This window comes from Euphorbia lathyris, chromosome 10 (assembly GCF_963576675.1).
Source record: "Euphorbia lathyris chromosome 10, ddEupLath1.1, whole genome shotgun sequence".
NCBI lineage: Eukaryota > Viridiplantae > Streptophyta > Magnoliopsida > Malpighiales > Euphorbiaceae > Euphorbia > Euphorbia lathyris.
The window spans coordinates 23,263,641-23,285,436 of NC_088919.1; the positions used below are offsets into that span (position 1 = coordinate 23,263,641).

Consider the following 21,796-nt stretch of genomic DNA (forward strand, 5'->3'; position numbering starts at 1 on the left):
TTTTTCCAAGGACGTTAACTATAAGGGCCTCCTTCCATGGTTGCTCCCACTCCTTCATCACCTCTAGTAGAACAGTGAATTTAGGTTTCAATGGGTTTGCAAGAGAAATCGTAACCAGTCCCTCCGCTTGAAGGTCCATCGGAGTGCGTTTCCGGTGTTCATCCTGCATAGGCTCTCCTATTACAGAGTCTTTGTAAGATCTGTTTCCACTAAAATCACCTGTGTCCATCGCATCTTCCTTATCTGGTGGATCTGCAATTTCAGTGGCCATGGCTTGGCCAGGCACTCCGGCGACTCAACGGTGAAAACCAGGTTAGGGTTTATCTCAGGTTTATCGCAGGTTTATCGCTAGCCAGAGGTTTTTCCTTTAAATCAACAGATATGCGATTAACAAGCGATCGGCGAATCAAACAAGCAGCAAGCGGAAACGTCGACGGCGCCGGCGACGCAGCTGCGCACGGAGACAAGCAGATCCGCGAATCAGAGACCACGCGAACCAAATAGCAATACCTGCAACAGACGGGAGCAACAGACGCTGCACTGCTACAGGCACACGACGGACGCGGAACAGAGGGCGCGGCCAGCGGTGGAACTAAGGCGAGAAAACGAATCTTCTTAACCTAAGAGAGCTTTTCGCCAGTAATTTTCTTTCGTATAAAAAGCTTACAAGATTTCTTTTCCAAAATTTAAATTGTTTAGGGATTATTGAAAATAATTTAAGAGATTTCTATATTTGGATTTTTATACTGATCGAAATTGTCAAATATTAATTCAGATCCGTGTGATAATTTGGTGCTACAAAAGTACAGATGAGTCGTTATCGATTTCGAGAGATTTAGTTGTGTTTTTGACAGCCATGAAATTATTTATTTTGTGAATTATGGGCAAATTTTTTGTTTGCTTGTTTCTTCTTTTTGGAATAATTATTTTGGATCTATTTAATCCAAATTTTTGATTTTGGAATAATTATCATAGGAATTTTGTAGAAATAAGATACGTAATTGATACGACATGGTTTTGTTGTAATTTAGTATAAAGGCTTTCTTAAGCAACTTGTAAAAATAAAATACGAAAACATCATCCAAATAAACGATCAATCATCTCGTGTAATGGCCACATACATTTCTTCAGGCACAGTCTCGGATCAAGTGTTTGATCGTGTAAAAGAAGCAAAACTATTCGACGATTCCAAAACCGGAGTGAAAGGCCTATTGGATTCCGGTGTAACATCCATCCCCCGTATTTTTATCCATCCAATCGAGACACTCTCCGATCTCAAATCCATCCAATCCGACATCATTCCTACAGTAGATCTCTCCGACGGGAGGGCAGCGATAGTGGAGCAGATATCACGTGCTTCAAAGGAGCTTGGATTTTTTCAGATTGTAAATCATGGAGTGCCGATGGAAGTTATGGAGCGGGTAATTAGTAGAGTGAAGGCGTTTCATGAGTTGCCGACGGAGACCAAGAAGCAGTGGTATCGCCGGGATTCTGGGCCTGGAGTCTCCTTCTTTTCCAACGTCGACTTGTTCAACTCCAAAGCAGCAAGCTGGAGGTCGGTCAGCCAAATTATATTTCCTCTTTGACTATTATTATTAAATGGAATTTGAAAATAACTTTTTCCAAATTAGTTTATTTTTTTCTCTTTTTCAAAAATAAATTATTCTAGAATTCTAATAATTTTTAGTTTAATTTTTTCATCCAAATATTAATTTTTTTTATATAGATATATATTTTTTAGGCCTAATACATAAATAACCCTTTGAACTTGTTCAAATGTTGCAACTGCCTCCCTCAACTTTCAATTGTAACAACTTACCCCTTAAACTTGTTTAATTGTAAAACGTAACCTCAAATTGGAAATTTTTTTACCCCGTACTTGAAGCAACAATAAAAGCGTTTCCATAGATTCGTATCATGTCAAAGATCTGATTATCACACTCCACGAGCATTGCGGATTTTGCATTTCACGTATTTCTTCAATTGCAGTTCATGTCAACAATTTGGGGTTATATTTTACAATTGGACAAATTTAAGGGGTAAATTGTTACAATTAGACAATTTCGAAGAGTAAGTTGTTACAATTGAAAGTTGAAGGGGGCAGTTGCAATATTTGAACAAGTTCAGGAGGTTATTTGTGTATTAAGCCTATTTTTTAATATTCCAATATTTATTGCCGAATAATGATATAAATTTTTTTTTTAATTAACCAATATATTTTTTAATTTGTATAAAATATCTTAAAATTTATATAAAGAAATATAGGAGTATCATAAATAACTTTATATACTTTCATTAATACAAATTTAGAGATACATCCAATTTAACTTTGGTCTGTCATCTTAAATTTAAAGTTAATATATGATGAAATTTCAAATTTAATAAAACTCAAAAGCTAGCTAGAACATAAAATTATATATGAAAAAATCTTTGAGATTTAAAATCTCACTATCTGAGCTAGACATTAGATAAGGATGTAAGCGGCGGTGGTGCGGGAATTCCCCATCCCCATTGAGAATCTATCCCAATGAGTTAAAGAATCACCAATTAGAATCTCTACGAAACAGGGATGGAGATTGTTTTCTCCCCCGCTAACGGGGATGGGGCAGGAACTGGGACAGATGTCCATGCTTCATGGGTATCCCATACTCATCCTCGATCCCCACGGGAATCTCTGCTGATTCTTCGATCAATTTTATTATTTCTTTCCATCACTCAATTCAAATTTAATTATATTATTATCGTTGTGCTATACCAAATGTCAAGAAAAATAATAGAATAAAAAATTATATATATTAAAAAAACATGGAGTTGGATCACGCGGGACGAGATGGGGTGCTGGCTGACCAAAATAATAGCTCCATATGAGAATGGAGATCTAACCCTATATTTTTTTTAAGGAGAGTGAGAGTGTTCAACCACTGATATCAACTACTTTTGGTTTAAGCCACTCGTATGAGAATGAACTATTTAGCTTCATAAAGGTTTTCATCTTTAGTTATCTCTATATTTTAATCATGATGATATATACATATTCTTATTTTCATAAATAAATCTCATTTTTTTTTTTTTTGAAAATGAATCTCTATTCTAATCATCGAAATATATACATATTCCTACTTTCATAAATAAATATTTAAAGTTGAATTTTTTTTTCTTTTTTGATAAAACAAAGACTAGCGTCTGACTATATATTAAAGTTGAAAATAGTTAAACGGAAAATAAATTACGGTGAAATTGAAAAGTAGTCAATTTAAAAATAAAAACAAAAGTTAGATAGCAAGCTGGAAATGTGATTCTGAATAAGAAGGAATGAATGTGATATATGTAGGGATACACTTCAGGTGAGGCTAGGTCCGGTGGGGGCGAAGGAAGAGGAAATACCTGAGATATGCCGGAAAGAGGTGGTTGAGTGGAATAAAGAGGCAACTCGAGTGGCTGAGCTGTTGATGGAGTTGTTGAGTGAAGGTCTAGGATTGAAACCCCAAACTTTGAAGGACATGTCCTGCTCTGAAGCCAAGGTTATGGTTGGACATTACTATCCTTACTGTCCTCAGCCTGATCTCACGGTTGGTATCACTTCACATACTGATCCTGGGGTTCTCACTGTGCTTCTCCAAGACCAAGTTGGAGGTTTACAGGTTAAGCATGGCCACCAATGGGTGGATGTTAAACCTGTTCCTGGTGCACTTGTCATTAACATTGGAGACATTCTTCAGGTATATTTTATTTAAATAACAAAATGTCAATTTCAATAGAGTTAACTTAAAAGTATGCATCTTCTTCCTCAGATAATGTCAAATGATGAATATACAAGTGTTGATCATAGAGTCTTGGCAAATCCATCGCCGGATCCACGAGTTTCCATTGCTATTTTCTTTAATCCTGGTAAGAGGGACTGCATGTTCGGACCTATTGCAGATTTGATATCACCTGAAAAGCCAGCTCGCTACCGGCAATTCATGTTCATGGACTACATGAAAAGGTTCTTCTCAAAACAACTGGATGGCAGAACTTTGACAAATTACTACAGGCTCTGACTCTGTAGTCTCTACCTAAACAGGATGGACAATAATAATGATACTGTAGATGGTTAGTGTTCTTCAATCAGACTAAATAAACATATTTGTATTTTTATAATGTATTTCTGAATGATTATAGATAGTTGTACTATTTACCATTTGTCAAATTGCTCATCCCATTTTCTTTGAATACCCAAACCATTCTCCCATATCTTCATCACTTGTTTCGATGTAGTTAGATTGTCTTACGGTTTCAGTATTCCTTAATTCTTTATCGCGTCCGCCGGTTCTTGTACTGGTTTTACTCTTCTCTAACATCTCTAGCTTCCAACTCTCTCTTTTCTCTGCATCTTGAGACAAACTACTCTTCCCTCCCACAATTGGAAAATCTAAAAAACTGGATTCTTTATTCCTTAAGTTTAGGTGATTACCTTCTCTTTCTTCCTCCAAAAATCTCCACGTATTTGCATTGCTTCTTTGATTTGTTCTATCTGGTCCAATGGATGATTCATTATCGATTTTATTTTCACCATGAACAGACCTCAATCTGCTATTGTGTTCATGTTGAGGGGGCATGTTGTTTGGATAATTTAATGCCTTAGGCCGTCTGTGATCACATTTCAAGCATACCATGTTTCTTCTGAAATTGATGTAGTTGCACCTACAATAAAATAATTCTGAGTAAATGGAACAACCTCAAGTCCAAATATAAAGAGATATTTCCGTATGTCACTTACGATTCACATTCCCACTCCCCTGGATTAAGATGCCGGTTTGGAGGTTTCTCTTTGCATTGTAGACATCTTGTATTCTTTGCGAAGTTCAAGAAATTGCATCTGCATTAGTTAGTCATGATTAGAAACAGAACACCAAGAATCATCTGTCGTCAAATCAGAATGCCATTACTTTTCACAAATCCAGTCTCCTCTCTTCAATGGAAGATGATCCTGATCCTCCCGCAGATGTTTTAGCCTATCTTCGAATAAACCATCACAGCGCAAGCACCTGATATTTTTGGCAAAATTGAGGAAGTTGCACCTGTGAGAGAGAAAATGGAAAGTAAATGTTACCGCACTCCAAACAAATAATACAAAATGGATGGTTGATGTTTCCTGAAATACTCTAATAATGTGTCAATTACTTGGGGCAAAGCCAATCCCCTTGCTTCATTGGAACATCTGAGTGCTTTTGAGAAGGCCTACTTGTCAAGGGAGTGCCATTCGGAAGACCAGAATCAAATTCCTGGCTGCTAAGCTCCACCATTTCTTTCAGCAACCTTCTCACTGATTCTTTAACAATTTTGTTTTGAGATAGCCTGCTTTCTGATTTACCAGAAACGGAATCAAGCCCATATGTTAACAGAAAGCGCATGACATCCACAGTCCGCCCACCTTCATCTTCACGTGCTTTAACATATGCCCTTTCACATTCTCCCCTCAAATTGCAGGAGCTGCAAACCTAATAAGATAGTCACCCAAGTTAGGTGTGAAGGATGATTACTGGTATGCAGTGTGTCTAAAATTCCAAACAAGAAAATTTTAGATAACAAGACTTTGAAGTGAAAATGCATAAGAATTGGAAGTTGGCACTTCATTGATAGGAAAGGCTCAAGACATACATTTCCTTCATCAATGCCAACATGTGCTCTCAGACGCTTCCCTGAGTTGACAACTTTTCTATCTATACTTGGGCAGCCGCATACTGAAATCATGTGGATATTTTTCCTTGAAAAGAACCTGATAGGAGAGGCAGCTGGTATTCATACAAATCTTAAAAAATATCACTCAATTTAGTACACAGATATCTGAGGCTGAAGAGAAATTGTAATCGCCTCTACATCTACTTGAGCATCATGAATACAAAGACAATACCATAACAACATTTAAAAATTAAATAATAATACAAATGAGTTATATAACTTAAGTCATGGCTTTCAAACACAAACACATTACGGGTATCAAGTCCCGGCAACAATTTCAGAAGTTCCACATGCACCTATTTGTGGCAAAAATAACCAGCACCACCAAGGTCCAATAAACTCATTAAGAAAACATTTCCCCTCAATTCACAGCAACGCCAAAGCCTGGACAGCTAATCAAAACCATACTCTGCAAAAGACCCGACATCAACTCAACCCCTACCTCCTCTGTGGCCACCTAACTCCCTCTTCTTCCCCTGAATTCCTGTATGCAGGCTAAAGGAGACGACATATGCACTTTCTAAAGTCTCTGTGAACATGCCTTTGGGATGCTGACCAGAGGCATTGCTTAAAAGGTTTGCATTTAGGTAGCAGTTAGGAGGCACCATAGTGTCAGGCACCCAGAGTGATCAAGCTTTACTTTGCCTTAATACTTATTGTAATTATTTATGAAACGGTACTTGCATATCATTGATACATTGCATAGTCTATGCCCTCTAACTGCATCCATGGTTTAGAAATATTTATTCGGGTGAAATTCCAAGGAAGCCCCTGGACCAATTTCTATCTTTAACTATGTCCAAGAGTTGAGGAGAAGAGTTTTGCATTATCACCTGAACTGCAGAAGACGTGCTGCTTTAAATTCAAAGTAATATCAGTAGAAGGAGAAAAGTATTAAGGCCCTAAGAGCTTGTTATGAAATGGGTAGTATTTTTTGCTTCATTGATCTTTTGATTTATGCTTAGGGCTTGTTCATTAGAGGGAACCCGTCAATCTCTTAAACATCTTGATGAATATATTGTTTGCTGCTGTTTCCCTTATTTCAGAATAAATAGGAGTACATAACAGTTATTTAACTGGCTTCCTACAGAAACTTGTTCTGGATAGACATAGGCTTAACTGACACACAGAAATCAGATTATGATAGCAAAATAACACAGTAACATCAATAACAAACTCCTAACAGATTTGGTGCATAAAATAAGCTATTCAAGTTTGAGATATCTTGCACTCGTTATCTGGTGAATGCTGCCAACTACTGAGCTCCACATCCCACCTGTTGTGAACTGGCTCCACATCTTATACACAAACAACAGTGAGAAATATTGAATGTCTCAAAGCAGTCACTGCCTATGCCTCATAAATTTTATTATCAGTATCCACCCTTGCAGCTGCAGGGCACCAATATCACTACATGCATCCACCAGTATGATTTTAATTTGAATTGAAACTCTGCTGACTGACTCTTAAACAGCAGCTAAGAGTACCCTAAAAAATGATTCAGTCAATAAATTTTTCACATGTAGCTCATCAGTTATCCTTCCTCTTCCTCAGCAATTCAAAGATCTACCATGGGAATTAAGGATCCCTTGATATTTAGAAAATTGATTCCAAAATTTTATGTTATTTTTAATAATTGATCGGAATACGAAAATGAGAGTAATGATCTTCTTCCTGCTTATCAAAGAACTATTTTCCCCACACAAACCAAAAATCAAACAGGTTGCAAGCATAATCTTGAAACATAGCGAGAAAAGCATTCAAACTCAGATTAGAAACGGGAAACAAAATCAATTCAAGTATCAAACAAAGAAACCCGAGCATATCATCCTCAATTCAATCCATTCTATATCCAAAAACTAGAACCTCGTTACCTTATAAGACCAGACTGATCCCGTGCGAAATTGAGGCATGCAGTTCTAATCCAGTTTTTTTCTTTGGTGCCCAATTCACCGTTTAGATATGGATTTTGGTTTGCTTCAAAATATCCTCTTTTGAACAACAAATCCATCAAATCTACCCATTCAGGCCATGGGTGAGAAACCTGAATAGCAAATTTATTCCCTTTAGCATATTCGCTTTCTCCGTATCCTTCACTGATATTACAAGATTTTTGTGGCGTTTGGTTCGTGAGTTTTGACGAATTGAGAGCCTCAACTTCATGAAAGACGAAGCCTAGCTTTGAATCGGGAGATAGGGTTTTAGGGGAACTATGCAACTTTGACATGAGTAGAAGAAAAGTTCGGGGTTTATGGTAATTTTTCAGACCAAGATAGAGATATTCATAGCGAGATCGACCAAGATTATACATTTGCTAATGGCAATGGGTTCTAAATCTGGCGGGAAAATTCTCGAGTAGGCGGCAGCTGAAATCTTTTGCGAGGTTTTAACGGTCAGGTTGAGAATATAAGAGTAGGTATTCTTTCTTTTGTGTAAAAAAAAAAAAAAAACTTCACGCCTAAAACCATCTCTAGCGACTATCATTTTTTTTAGGGTAAATTTCAAATAAAACCTCTATGGTTTCATTAATTTTCAGATAAAAGACTGTTGTTTACTTTTTGTCCAAACGGGGATTGAAGTTTTTTCAACTTTAACAAAATAAGGACTTTTTCAATTGATATTATTAAAATCACATTTGACGACTTCAAAAATGACATATTTTAATAACTACTAAGAGATTATTGGAGATGCTCTAATCAATCTATCGACACACACTATGTATATCTTCATTAAGAATGATCCGAAGGATAGAACACACATCAAACTCGTGATGATAAAAAAATCTTTGTGAAATTCATTATCCAATCAGTTGCATGATTTCATTCTCTATAGGAATGAACAAATCGTGTCTCCCAATGTTTGTCTAGCAACTCCACACACTTAGATATCAACCAGGTAAAAGGGTGAGTAATCACTGTGCTAAATACTTCATTATCCAGCCTCAGTCAGCCATTCATTTGTTACTCCTTTCGCCTAACCATTCTCATCGTTGATTCAGGGGTTCATAGTTGGCGTTCCAATTGAGATTTGTCACCAGGGTTCTAGGAAATTGTACCAGCTCGAGCTTCATCCTGCATCCTTCATCTAGCCGACTCAGTTCGAAGAACCTTTCTAGATCCATAACAGAAATCAGATGCACATTGTAAATTGTTTTGCTGCTATCTATTTAAGGAGGAGGAATGAAGCTTGTCTTCCTTTTTTCTCCAATTACCGTTTTGTTTTCCTAGTTTTTTCTTTGTTACGTTAAATTTGTTTTAGTTGGATTTCATATATTTTTACCAAATCTCTTAATTTGTTTGAATTGCACTTGTTGGTTAGAATCTTTTCATATGTAACTGGTACCGTACAAAATAAAGAGCATTGAGAGCCTTCAGACCTGACGAACTTTCGGGAATCATTTTCCTTTAAGGAAAAACAACCTGTCAACTAATTGAAACAAACCAGAAGACTTCTCCTAAAAGAAGACTCCTAAGGGAGTATTTCTCCTAATCAAAAAAGAATTCTTAACAAAGAAATAACTCCTAGAAGAAGAGGGATCCAGGAGAAACGCTATAAATAAATGGATATGAAAAAACCCCCTAAAAGATACGTTAATATTACTATCTCATAAGCAATTCATCACCTCCAACCCTTCCAACCCTTACTTACTTATGCATCGGAGCGGGTTCGCCAAACTTTTGCCCCTCTCCGATTGTTTGTTATGTCTTGCAGGTACCATACGAGAAAGTTTGGAAGGAGCTTTGGAAACATAGATAACAATAACCTTTTCTAATTTGGCAATAGCAGAAATAATAGATCTTATCTGTATATCACTAGATCTACGTGGTTGCAAAAGAATGGATTTATATCCGAAGGTTCAAAATGGTTTAATTGACGAAGATTGGATTACAGTTGCTCCTTTAAGAATTATGAGTTACAAAAAATATATGTTTCATCTATTCTCCGTGATAGTGGTACCTTTAATGGCATTTTCTGCTTTTTATAGTCTTTTTTATTACCTTTGTGGATCTTGTATTAGACATAATATATATTTATGTGAAGTTTTATTCCTTAATGCTTTCATAAATGTACTTTTACTTCTCTTGTTTAATTAAATATTAACATTTTCATAAAAAAAAAAGGTGAATAATAGTAATGGTCTGCAAGCCCTATCTACATTAAGCTTAACTCATTTAACATTCGATACCTGGACTTCTCGAGATTATTACCACACTCGAGGCTCAATAAGAGATCAGTGTATCCCCTCGTTATCAAGTAATAATCTGAAGAAGTCATTGGCCAGCGCTACTGGTCAGCTCGTCGAGCTGGCTTCCAGCGGAAGCTGGTCTTCGGTCCATGCTTGGTCCTTGTATGGCTAAAACATCCATGAAAATACTCCACTGAAATTTCCAAGAAAATTTACAAAAAGTCTTTAATACCAAGTCACTCACCGCACCAAATAATAGAGAAAGTGGGATTCTGGTCACTCTTCCTCAGTGGACCTTCTCATGTAATGGGATCGGTCCCTGCAAATACTCTGACAGTTAAGTTAGTACCGGACAAAGACAATAAAAACCTGATAACCAGTGATATTATAAAAATAATCATTAACGACTTCAAAATGGAAAATTCTAAAAATTAAAGTTGTTTAGTACCACATTTACTATGTAAGCAAATTTTTTATTTTCCAAAACTATCATTTTTTTAGCTTCTCTCTCTAAAACATTCACTTTGTCTCTTCTCATCAAACAATACCTAAATGACCTCAAAACTAAAAAATTGAAGAATTGAAGTTGTTTAGAATATATCATCAAGTCTTTGAATTTTTCAATTTTGAGATCATTGTTTTTAGTAAAGCGAAAAACCTCAGTCATTTTGTACTCGTAAATGAAAATTTCAGTCACCGTTTGGACAAAAATAATAATCAGGTATCAGTTTGACAAAAAAGTGAAAGCAAATGAGTTTGTTTTGGACTTTACCCTAAAAACATTAAATTTCATATAACAAACATTTTATTTCGCATTAAATACTCAAATGCTCATACAAAACATTACCCACGAGCATTTCTAAATGTAGAATCACTAAAATAGTGTCTACATCAATATGCTCTAATATATTTCTCTCAATACGTAAAATTGCTAAATCATTTAACCTTGTTTGTGACATTGATCATCTCAAATAGTTTTTCAATAATTTTAATTTCGAAAAAATCTTTCAATAAATACAACAATCACTAGTATAGTTGGGAGGATTCTAAAAGTAATTGAAATATTTATATAACAATATACTGCTTTGACAAACTCAAAAATTTCAAATGTTGATATCAACAATTTTGACAAAATGGTTTGCAACACTTTCATTTATGATAAAACATAATCTGCATCAATATGCGAAAAAATATTATAAAAAATAGAATAATAAATTTATATATTGTAATTGTTTAGATATAGGGATTATATTTATTATCGTTACATCTTTTGAGATTTTAAATTTTATATATATTTTAAAATTTTTTTATATTTTAATTTTTTTATATTTTTGACACCCATCCATTGTATATAGATGTGTGATGAGATTTTAAGATTGTTTTCATAACTGTTGCATTATTTGAGATTTAATTTTTGTATCATTTTTTTAAAAACTATTATTGTTGGGTCTTTCCATCCCATGGTCTCGAAAAGACGTCCCTTCTGTCCATACCAAAAAAACAAGCCTTATCTTTTGTACAATTACGGTACATCACAATAAAACTGTTTTTGTAAGAACAATACTTTCAAAAAAGTTAAAATTTTCCATTATTAAGAGATTGGTTAAAGGTTTAACCCTAGTGAAAGATGTGTAAATTGAGAAAAATGTAAATACTAAAACTAAAACTGTGGGAAGATGGATAAGTCAGTACACATGTTACATGTAGTAGTAGTAAAGACAAGATCAACGGCTACTTGCCTTTTATATTTTTCTCGTACGGCACACTTGTTTTATCAATGCTTAAGTTGAACACCCAAGGTCTCCTATTTGGTCACCATAACATAATTCTTCTATTCAACATATACATACATGTATAGTAAAACCTCTATAAATGCATATCCTTGGGACTGGAAAAAAATATTCATTAAGCGAGATTATTGATTTATCGATAAATGAATAAATTATTCATTTATCGATAAATTAATAAATTATTCGTTTATCGATAAATATTCATTAATTATCTTGTTTAGGAAATATATTATTTGATTGATTTGTAATTATCACATTAGCATAATTACAAATCAATCAAATAATTGCAAGATTCGTTCAGAAGATGCTAATATCCCCGAACCAGAAGTTGGTCAATTAGATGAAGATATCCAAGGATTAAGTGATGTCATTTCTAATTTATGCTATAGAAATGTGATGGATGTCGAACATCTTTTGAACTATCCTAGCGAGAATGATGCAGTTATGGAATCGCTTACAGACGAATAAATTATCCAGTCAATAATGAACAATGATGATGGAAATGAACCAGAGCTAGATGATAGTTGTGTTGTCGCAAATGTATCGTCAAAAGAGGCATTTTATGTTGGATTTTCCATAATTTATATCAAGTTAGAATATGGTCCTAGTATATTATATACTTATGTAGTTTGATAAAATAAAACAATAAATGCTATTGGTCAGTTCACGTAAGGGTACGATCAATCATCATGTTTGATTAACCAAAGGGTACGTTGAATCTTATTGGTTCATTAATGAAAAAGTACTTTATGGATGAAGAGATACCTTGATGGAAGGTATATTTATAGAACATAATCAGAATTGGTCATCTCTCTAACCTATCTAAAAGTGATTTTCTGTCCATCTAGAAAATCTGTAAAGTCTAAAGGGTTAAGTGAGAGAAACACAATTCTTGTGATTCCAGAAGAACTCGATTGTAATCGTCATGGATCAAGGTACACTCTTCTGACTGTTATTAAGTGTTTGTGAAAATCATCTTATTCAAACATGTGGGCAATTATGTTTGTCTAATATTATGATGAAATCTAAGATTTCTAACATGTGGTATCAGAGCCTGGTTTTGAATTGATGATCTTCCAATTATGTTTAACATGTTTATCCGCTGCTTTAATAGTTAATGCTTCCTTATGAACTCTGTTCTATAAATAATCTGGTTAACAAATTTTTCCATTTTATAAGAATGAGATGTTATGTTTTAATCATTGTTTCTTATTACAGAAACAAATTTTGATTTGAATAATTGTGTCATATGCTTTAACCAAAATTGGTTTCCTGTAATTGGTTTAATTTGTTCAATCATAAATATTGATGATGGAGGTTTATGATGTTGTATGAGGTTTTGATTAATTGTTATTGAAAGAATGATGGGAAACCATTAATCAGATTTCTTTGACTCTGCTTGTTTTCTAGACATATAATTATTAGTAAAAATCAATCATGATGACACTTGATTGAAGCATGAATCAAGGGCCAATTTATGAACAGAAGCATTTGTCAAGGTTCTGGGTAAAATCGTTTCTGTTGAATATAAATTATCTAAAGTTTTATTATTATTATTATTATTGTATGTTAAATGGCCAATTGTGAGTTTAATTATTTTTCAAGGTTAATGACAAAAGGCAGTTTGTATAGTAATTGTTTTAGTCACTAAAGTGATGACTAAATATGAGGTGTTATGCATATTTAATTAATTGTATAATATTATGTATAATTTGATATGTATAATTTGTTAGTCACCAAAGTGGCCAAATTAGAAAGTTTTCATAGATATCACGTTAAAATAATTTCAATTACTCATGTGTACGTGATGCTTATAACTGAGATGTTATTATGATTATCATGAGTATATTGAAGTTCATTGTTATAAAATATTTTAGGATCACCCAAAGGTTGATTAGTTATTTTATAATTTTATGAACATTACGTGTTAATTAATATACTTGATGAGACATGTTTAGTATATCCAAAGATGGCAAATATATCTAATTGGAGTATATTAATTATAAATTATGTGCAATTAAATTAAGCATCAATTATGTTTTGTTTCATTGTTGTATATTGATATTTTACCCAAAGGAGAATTTCAATATACATATTATTATTGCTTGATATTCTGAATCAATAATGATCCAGTCTCGATTTCATAAGCTATAAAAAGTGACAATTCTACTGAGTGGTTAGATGCCATGAAAGAAGAGATAAAATCAATGGATCACAACAAAGTTTGAGACCTTGTTGAATTGCCAACAGGTTGTAAACGAGTTGGGTGTAGGAGGGTCTTTAAGACTAAACGTGACTCGAAAGGCAATATCGAACGTTACAATGCCAGACTTGTTGCTAAAGGTTTTACTCAAAAAGAGGGTATTGATTTCAAAGAGACTTTTTCACCTGTCTCTAGAAAAGACTCATTTAGAATTATTATAGCATTGGTAGCTCATTATGATTTGGAGCTCTACCAAATGGATGTGAAAACCGCTTTTCTAAATGGGAATTTAGATGAGAATGTTTATATGGTTCAACCAGAAGGATTTGTGGTTGAAGTATGATGCGTAAACTTAAAAGTCAATATATGGACTAAAACGAGCTTCCCGGCAATGGTATCTTAAGTTCATGATACCATCACATCTTTTGGATTTAAGGAAAACATTGTTGATCAATGTATATATCTGAAGATCAGTGGGAGTAAGTTTATAATTCTAGTTCTGTATGTTGACGATATCTTGATTGCAACTAAGGATCTTGTTTTTTTTTTTTATGTCAAACCAAAGAATTTCTCTCTAAAAGCTTTGAAATGAAAGATATGGTTGAGGCATCCTATGTGATTGGAATAGAAATATTTCGTGACGGATCACAAAGATTATTAGGATTGTCTCAGAAAGCATATATTAAAAGGATTCTTCGTGGCATGCTTTAAGGCCACGATTCATGGATTATTGTTGTAGAACTTTATTTCAGGACTTGGAATTGTCGATAGTATTGCCAAGCCGCTGAAAATTTATTGTGATAATTCTGCAACACTCTTCTTTTTTAAAAACGACAAGTATTCTCAAGGTGCTAAACATATGGAAATCAAATACCTTGTTGTTAAAAAGGAAGTTCAGAAACAAAGAGTGTCAATCGAACATATTAGCACAAATATTATAGTTACGGATCCATTGACAAAAGGATTATCCCCTAAGGTATTTAGGGAACATGTTGAAAGAATGGGGATTATCGGATATCACTAATGATGTTATAATTATATCTTATGTTATAATGTATTTGACACTCTGAGCTCATTTACATATTGTTTCTGATATAAATTTTTATGAATCCTGTTTTTTATGAATAGTATATATACATGAATGCATTATGAGAATTAAATAGGATATAGTCTCTAACAAAGACATTATTGTTGGACCATCATGAAAAACCTTATTGTAGTTTATTTTAAGTATAAGATTTATATTGTGATACATGGAAGGGACTATGCCGATAAACTGACATAGAACCGCTATGATCCTTATTAGTCTTATTGCTTAACAATGACTTTATGTTTGACCAGTATGGTAATGGGTTTATTTTTTTAATGCGCGCCTTATGTTTGTTATTAAACTGTATATATATAATTTCACACGGACCAAGTGGGAGAATGTTGGATTTTCCATAATTTATATCAAGTTAGAATATGGTCCTCGTATATTATATACTTATGTAGTTTGATAAAATAAAACAATAAATGCTATTGGTCAGTTCACGTAAGGGTACGATCAATCATCATGTTTGATTAACCAAAGGGTACGTTGAATCCTATTGGTTCATTAATGAAAAGGTACCTTATGGATGAAGAGATACCTTGATGGAAGGTATATTTATAGAACATAATCAGAATTGGTCCTCTCTCTAACCTATCTAAAAGTGATTTTCTGTCCATCTAGAAAATCTGTAAAGTCTAAAGGGTTAAGTGAGAGAAACACAATTCTTGTGATTTTAGAAGAACTCGATTGTAATCGTCATGGATCAAGGTACACTCTTCTGACTGTTATTAAGTGTTTGTGAAAATCAACTTATTCAAACATGTGGGCAATTATGTTTGTCTAATATTATGATGAAATCTAAGATTTCTAACATTTTAAGCAATGGTCACCTTAAACAACTACTTGCTACAACATGAGCAAAATATACCAGAAGTTGTGTTTGCACTACAAAAAGTTAAGAATGGTGTTCATTTTGGTTTAGGTGGAAAGAAAAAACAATCAACTATAGATGCATTTTTTCAGAAGAAATGACTTCTAGTTGATTGATTAAAAGGTTTTGGTATATATATATATATATATATATATATATATATATATATATATATATATATATATAGCATGTAATTTAATAATTATTACTTTATATTTTCATTGGGCCCTTAAGGATTTAAATATTTTTTATTACTTAATGCATTTAACGAGGTTATTACTTTAATCCATTGGCCCAAGTCGGGACCGGAAGAATTTATTATATAATTGAGGTTATTATTTTATCGAATATTCATTTATCGAGGTTTAACTGTATATATACTCTCTCTGCACCAATCAACCTTTTCGTCTTCTTAACTCCTTCTTTGGAATTATTTCCAATTTTCATTAACTTATTACCAAATTATTTCCTATTTTAGGAAAAATATGAAAGACTTCAATTGTTAATTTGCTAATACATATATAAACCGAAATTCTACCCGAGTTCATTAGATTTACTAATAAAAATTTGATAAGTGTATAGCTTTTTTTTTATTTACACCGCATCAATTTCCAATAAATCAATGTATTGGTTGTATTATTACATCAAGTTCACTATAAAACTTCTTATGAACCACCCAATTCAATTTTTCATAAAATTATACTAATTTTAGCATGGGTTTCAATTCTCACATTACAAGCTACTTTTAAATATACGAGGAGTCATTTTATTTTTTACTAATACCGTTTTCTTCTAAACATGAAAATTAAATAAATAAAGATCAATTGAATTGAAAAATACTAGTCTCCAAGTTAATCTGCAGATTAATTAAATAATTAGAACTAATTAATTAAATAAGTACTACAGAAGTCAGAAGCTATAGAAGGCGCGTTTGCCCTTAATTAATTAATTAATTAATTAATTGTCATTTAAAAAATTAAGATATGACTTTTAAAATGATTAACGAATTAATAAAAAAACATAATACTATTATGAGAGTCAAGAAAGGGCAAATGAATGAGCGTGTCTAATTTGAAGTGGTACGCAATGATTTTAGGATGAGAACAATTGAGCTAATCTTATTTGCCCATACCCCTCTGCTTCTTTCCCAATTACCAATCATAAGAATATTGCAATTTCAACAACAAAACAGTAATTAATTAATCAATTAAAGGTCAATTTTCAAGGTCCAGCCTGCTAGGGCTGGGTAAAATTTTTTTAACATCCTATACGTTAAAATTGTAAAAATGTTGTCATTTTTTAGAAGCTAACATTTAACTAATAGAAAATTAAATATGTTTACTCTTTCCATATTGGACACTTTTAATGTTTTAGCGAACACACCGTCGTTTTGGTGTGTAAAAATGAATTCAAAAGTGTTATCAAAATAAAGAGTCTATTTAAATTAATTAATAATGATAACATGTTTTTATAATTAATAATGAGGTTGGAGAGAGTTGAACCTAGAAACTCTTGAATATCTCATCCACCTTTAAAATTGAAATAAGATTACATCGAATCCATGTATACTAATTTTAGGGGGGCTACATGGGACAAAACTACAAGTACTCAAGGGCAGAGCCGTTGGCCGGGGGCTCCGGCCTCCCGAGCCATGGGCTGGCTTCGCCCCTGCTTGTCTATATATAGATTTTTTTAGGTTAAGGCCTTCACTAATTAGAAATTATTATGCGTTGAGGATGTTCGTGTCCCGTAAGAAATCTTTGTCATGAGAGGAATCCTTTATCATATGAAATTCTAGTGTTTCTCGAATATTCCTTTACTTAAAAGAAACCGAAACTTCTAAAGACACTCTTAAACATACTCTTTCACACGTGATTTTTAAATCTAGAGAAATGACGTTATTTGTATGATGTGATTTTGTATGTAAGCAGGTAAAACTATTACAGCTCAGCTAATACTGGAACACTGTTATTAATCTTAAGTGGAAAATGACAAGGCATAGAATGCAAGCATAAATTTTCAAGAAAGGCTAGCTCTATATATACCATGTTGTCATCGAGTTTCATGGGACTTTCCTTTCAATTGTTTCTAATAACAATAAGAATAATAAGATGACGATGTTACTTATAAGTAATACTGTCCTAATCAATTGTATTTGTCTATTTGCGGTCATCAACGTTTCTAGAAAATTACAAATAACTTTTAATAAAATAAAACACTGATAAAGAAAAAAAGTTATACTCGAGAAATTTGTGAAATGGGATTATATATAAAAGTAATATTGGAAGCATTTATCAGTGTGGAAAAACAATGTTACAGCCATGATAGCAAACTTCAAAATCAAAATGATGACCGTCAGAGATTAATACAAGATATATGATTGGATCTTAACTATCAGTTCGAGCTTTTAGTTCAACCGATTTCATGACATGGTATCAGAGCTTCTAGGACCAAATGGTAGAAGGTTCGAATCCTGACAAGCCCATTAATTGGTGGAATTAAAACTGATTGAGAAATCTTATAAATTTGTGCATGGTGAAACTTACGCTCGCAAGCATGAAACGCTTAAGTGATTATTTGTTATATAGAGCAATTTATGTATCAATTAAGCAACTTAACCCTTAAGAATTTAAGCCAACAAAATCATTAATGTCCATAGTTTACCTGTGTTTGTGTTGTTTAGTGTTAGGCTAGCTATCATTTTTGTTCATAAAAACAAACTAAAAAAACAAAACATAAATTATTTTGTTTGTATAAAATTAGTTTCTTTGATTTTGATTGAAACTTAGAAAGTGAAAAAGTAAAAAGAAATTGTTGGATTGATGGACTAATTGATTTTGTAACAACTACTACCTCTAGCATATCATATGTTTATGAGCAAATTAGAGCCTTATGAGCATTGATCATCATATCATATGTACAAAAGTTGATCCTCCTAAATTCAGCTAAAGCTTAAAGAGAATGATAATATTCTTCATCTTCATCTTCTTCTTTTTCTTCCTTTTGTTGCATGGATAAAGTTAGCCTGTGAACAAGTATGTCCAAAGCTTCTTTCATCCACCAATGCCTACATGCATCTCTTGCTTCCTCCACACTCATCCATATTCTTTGCCGGACATTTTTCTCTGGCCATAGATCTAGTTGTTCCGTCACAAGCAATGGAAACATATATCCTTCATAAAATGTCCCATTCCTTTTGCTTAAGAAGTTCCATTTTCCTAATTCATCCTGCATTATTATTTTCTCTTTTTTATTAGTAATCACATTCAAATTATGAATTTTTCATATAATATATATATTAATTAAATGACTGACCTCAACATGGCCAAGAACCCCAGCCTCTTCAAGGGACTCCCTGGAAGCTGCTTCTTCCACAGATTCATCAAGCTCCCAACCACCCTATTTATTAAAATAAATACAAATTAATAATGGGAATTAATGCAATAATTAATGTTGAATTTAATATCTAATTAAATATACCTTTGGAAACATGATTCCTTGACCACCCTTCTGTGATGTTATGACAAGAACTTCTAGTTCTTCATGTTCATGTTCATGTTCATCCCCATCTGAATTGTAATTATTCTTAAATCTATAGGGAATGCATCTGCAATATCCATAACAAAATTTAATTAATTCTAAATATCAATATCAATCAAAGAAGAGGGTAATGCAGAAAGAAAGCTTCTTTTATTTATTTTGTTCTGAAGTAATCTTGATTCAGACTTGGAACAGGTTTAATCCAAAAAGAAAAGAAAATGGGGGCCACCGAGAAAAATCAAAAAGAAACAAAAGGCAAAAGGGGAACTCACCCTACAACTTGTCGGCGGCCCTGGTTATCATATCTCTGCAAATCTCTTCCAGAACGAGACACCAAACACACCATCTTATCTTATATATGGATCAAAAGGCCTCTCTTGTCTTCTCTTTATATATATATATGTTTTTAATCTCAAATCAATCTTTTGTTTTTCTTTTTTGTTTTTGTGTGAGTTGTTGATAATATAGAAATGGTTTGGGATAACAGGAAAGCAAGATCTTAGAAATGGAAAAGAGTAACAGACAGACAGACAAATATATGAGAGGTAAATAGAAAGGAGGCTTGGGTGGCTGTCATGACTCATGGATAACAATGCCTTTTATATATATAGACACTCAGGAGACTATATTATTAATTATTAAAATATAATATTTCATTTTAACTAACAGCGTGGATGCTTTTAGGCTATATAATTCCACATCATTCAAACTCAAATGAGACTAAGAACGCGTTTGGTGAGTGAGGGGGAGTGAGTTTCTGTGTCGTTTCGTGATCGGTTGTGTAAATCGGGTGGAGCCCCACAATGGTCAGGTCGGGTCGAGTCGACATATAATATATCATTATATGCAATGCAAGTTGACTTTATAAACATGCTCACGTGTGTTCTTATGCTCTTTAGATTAGCATTAATTATCCTTGTATTGTAGTATTATATTTCTCCTGCACTTTACATGTTTTCTTTTTAATATATATATACACATCGAACTTTCACTATAATCATTCTTAATTACTATTCAAATCTTACGTACAACAAATGACTTAAACATTGCATTTCTAATTAAATACAACACTTCGTTACGGACTCTAATGCCTTCAAGCTTTTTTTAGAAAAGTTAACCTATAATATAAAATAGTATCATTTTAGTGTCAAAGATTGTGAAATAGTATAAATTTATCTACGAGTGACGTAACTTGAAACTAAATTCGTACTATTTCACAAACCTTCATACATTCCGTTATTCATGATTAAATGGTGTTATTTTGTATATTTGAGTTAAATTGATACTTTTGTATGGATCGATAGGTGAACTTCTATGTATGAATGAAGGTTGAGATAGTGGTCATCCTTAGGAAAATAGTAACCCCGACCAATAACTACTAATCCACTTCAAAACATCTTTAGACCGACGTTTGGTTAGGCAAAATCCCTAAGTATGTTTGAAGACATTAGTTATATGAAAACCAAGGCTCAACCATAACCTAGATCACGAAGCCACACTATCCGGTTAGGAAATAAAATTAACTAAATTACTTAGTTGAATTGTTTGTTTGATTAGGTTTCACAAATCAACTTCTCTACCTAATTACTTGGTTAGGTTTTCTTAACTACAAGCAAGCAAATACATTTAGCCAATTCTCCTGTTACTCTTCCTACAACACAACGCAAACGCCTATTTAATGACTCATATTTATCAAACACAGTGCACCGCCATCCTAGTCTGAAATGGTTTAACTTAGGTTCAAGCTAAAACACGAATGAATAATGGGATGGATTGAAGTTGAACTCATGTTCAACAAGTTGGGTTTATCAATTCAAGACGAAAAAGAGTGTAGATGAAGAGAAACTTGAATTGAATGAACTAGCTTGAAAACAAAAGATGTAAAACAAACAGATGTCAAGCTTGCTTTAACTAAACAGGAAATAGAATGAAAACAATGAACTAGATTAAGGAAAAACGAACCAAAATCAAACTATAAATGAAAGTATTTGAAAACGTAAAGTATAACTAAGTTAAGATTGCAAATATAATGAAAAAATATATATTTATAGAGATCAAAGACCCTTATAAAGCCTATAACATCCCTTGATTCTTTAGTGGGTCTTCTAGCTTTCTTCTTGTCAGATTAGAGCTGTGGAAGTTGGATAAACCGAGCATTCTTAAGTAGAGTTTTAATGGAGTTCAACTTATTTTCCCTGTTGTAGCTTATCGAGCTACCTATTGCCAGCTCATCGAGCAGTCATTGATTATCGCGTTTTACGACTTTGACTTTGGAATCCTTTGTTGACTCTGATTAAGGGCTACCCGTCGAGTAAGTTGTGTAGCTTGTCGAGGTATGTGATCTAGATCGCTGAGTTACAATGCTAGGTTTTGTACAATTTATTTATTTAAA

General features: G+C 33.2%; 3 protein-coding genes across 4 annotated transcripts; 1 reads left to right on the top strand and 2 right to left on the bottom strand.

Moving 5' to 3' along the window:
- Positions 1-1,030: 1,030 nt before the first annotated feature.
- On the top strand, positions 1,031-4,173 carry LOC136208717 (1-aminocyclopropane-1-carboxylate oxidase homolog 4-like). Its single transcript, XM_065999839.1, has 3 exons — positions 1,031-1,555; positions 3,332-3,719; positions 3,792-4,173. The coding sequence occupies exons 1-3, from the start codon at positions 1,110-1,112 to the stop codon at positions 4,038-4,040; spliced, it is 1,083 nt and encodes a 360-aa protein (XP_065855911.1). The 5' UTR covers positions 1,031-1,109; the 3' UTR covers positions 4,041-4,173.
- On the bottom strand, positions 3,542-8,139 carry LOC136208715 (uncharacterized). 2 transcript variants are annotated; one of them, XM_065999837.1, is made up of 7 exons: positions 7,596-8,139; positions 5,641-5,758; positions 5,164-5,480; positions 4,929-5,060; positions 4,760-4,858; positions 4,179-4,683; positions 3,542-4,055 (listed from the first exon to the last, which is right to left on the bottom strand). In XM_065999837.1, the coding sequence occupies exons 1-6, from the start codon at positions 8,030-8,032 to the stop codon at positions 4,194-4,196; spliced, it is 1,593 nt and encodes a 530-aa protein (XP_065855909.1). In that variant the 5' UTR covers positions 8,033-8,139; the 3' UTR covers positions 3,542-4,055; positions 4,179-4,193. The 2 variants fall into 2 exon arrangements, with proteins under 2 accessions (XP_065855909.1, XP_065855910.1); XM_065999838.1 differs by having other exon boundaries at positions 5,641-5,774; positions 7,596-7,639.
- A 10,518-nt stretch (positions 8,140-18,657) lies between these two features.
- LOC136207953 (nudix hydrolase 18, mitochondrial-like) lies at positions 18,658-19,994 on the bottom strand. Its single transcript, XM_065998810.1, has 4 exons — positions 19,677-19,994; positions 19,345-19,471; positions 19,180-19,263; positions 18,658-19,092 (listed from the first exon to the last, which is right to left on the bottom strand). The coding sequence occupies exons 1-4, from the start codon at positions 19,748-19,750 to the stop codon at positions 18,817-18,819; spliced, it is 561 nt and encodes a 186-aa protein (XP_065854882.1). The 5' UTR covers positions 19,751-19,994; the 3' UTR covers positions 18,658-18,816.
- Between the last annotated feature and the right edge of the window lie 1,802 nt (positions 19,995-21,796).

Excerpts from the sequence above, each read along its gene's own strand:
- LOC136208717 (XM_065999839.1), top strand. The coding sequence starts at position 1,110 with ATGGCCACATACATTTCTTCAGGCACAGTCTCGGATCAAGTGTTTGAT. Across the intron at positions 1,556-3,331 it reads TCCAAAGCAGCAAGCTGGAG|GGATACACTTCAGGTGAGGC; the intron begins GTCGGTCAGCCA and ends TGATATATGTAG. Across the intron at positions 3,720-3,791 it reads ACATTGGAGACATTCTTCAG|ATAATGTCAAATGATGAATA; the intron begins GTATATTTTATT and ends CTTCTTCCTCAG.
- LOC136208715 (XM_065999837.1), bottom strand. The coding sequence starts at position 8,032 with ATGTATAATCTTGGTCGATCTCGCTATGAATATCTCTATCTTGGTCTG. Across the intron at positions 5,759-7,595 it reads GATCAGTCTGGTCTTATAAG|GTTCTTTTCAAGGAAAAATA; the intron begins GTAACGAGGTTC and ends CTCTCCTATCAG. Across the intron at positions 4,684-4,759 it reads GGGGAGTGGGAATGTGAATC|GTGCAACTACATCAATTTCA; the intron begins GTAAGTGACATA and ends ATTTTATTGTAG.
- LOC136207953 (XM_065998810.1), bottom strand. The coding sequence starts at position 19,750 with ATGGTGTGTTTGGTGTCTCGTTCTGGAAGAGATTTGCAGAGATATGAT. Across the intron at positions 19,264-19,344 it reads AAGGAATCATGTTTCCAAAG|GGTGGTTGGGAGCTTGATGA; the intron begins GTATATTTAATT and ends TTTAATAAATAG. Across the intron at positions 19,093-19,179 it reads GGGTTCTTGGCCATGTTGAG|GATGAATTAGGAAAATGGAA; the intron begins GTCAGTCATTTA and ends ATAATAATGCAG.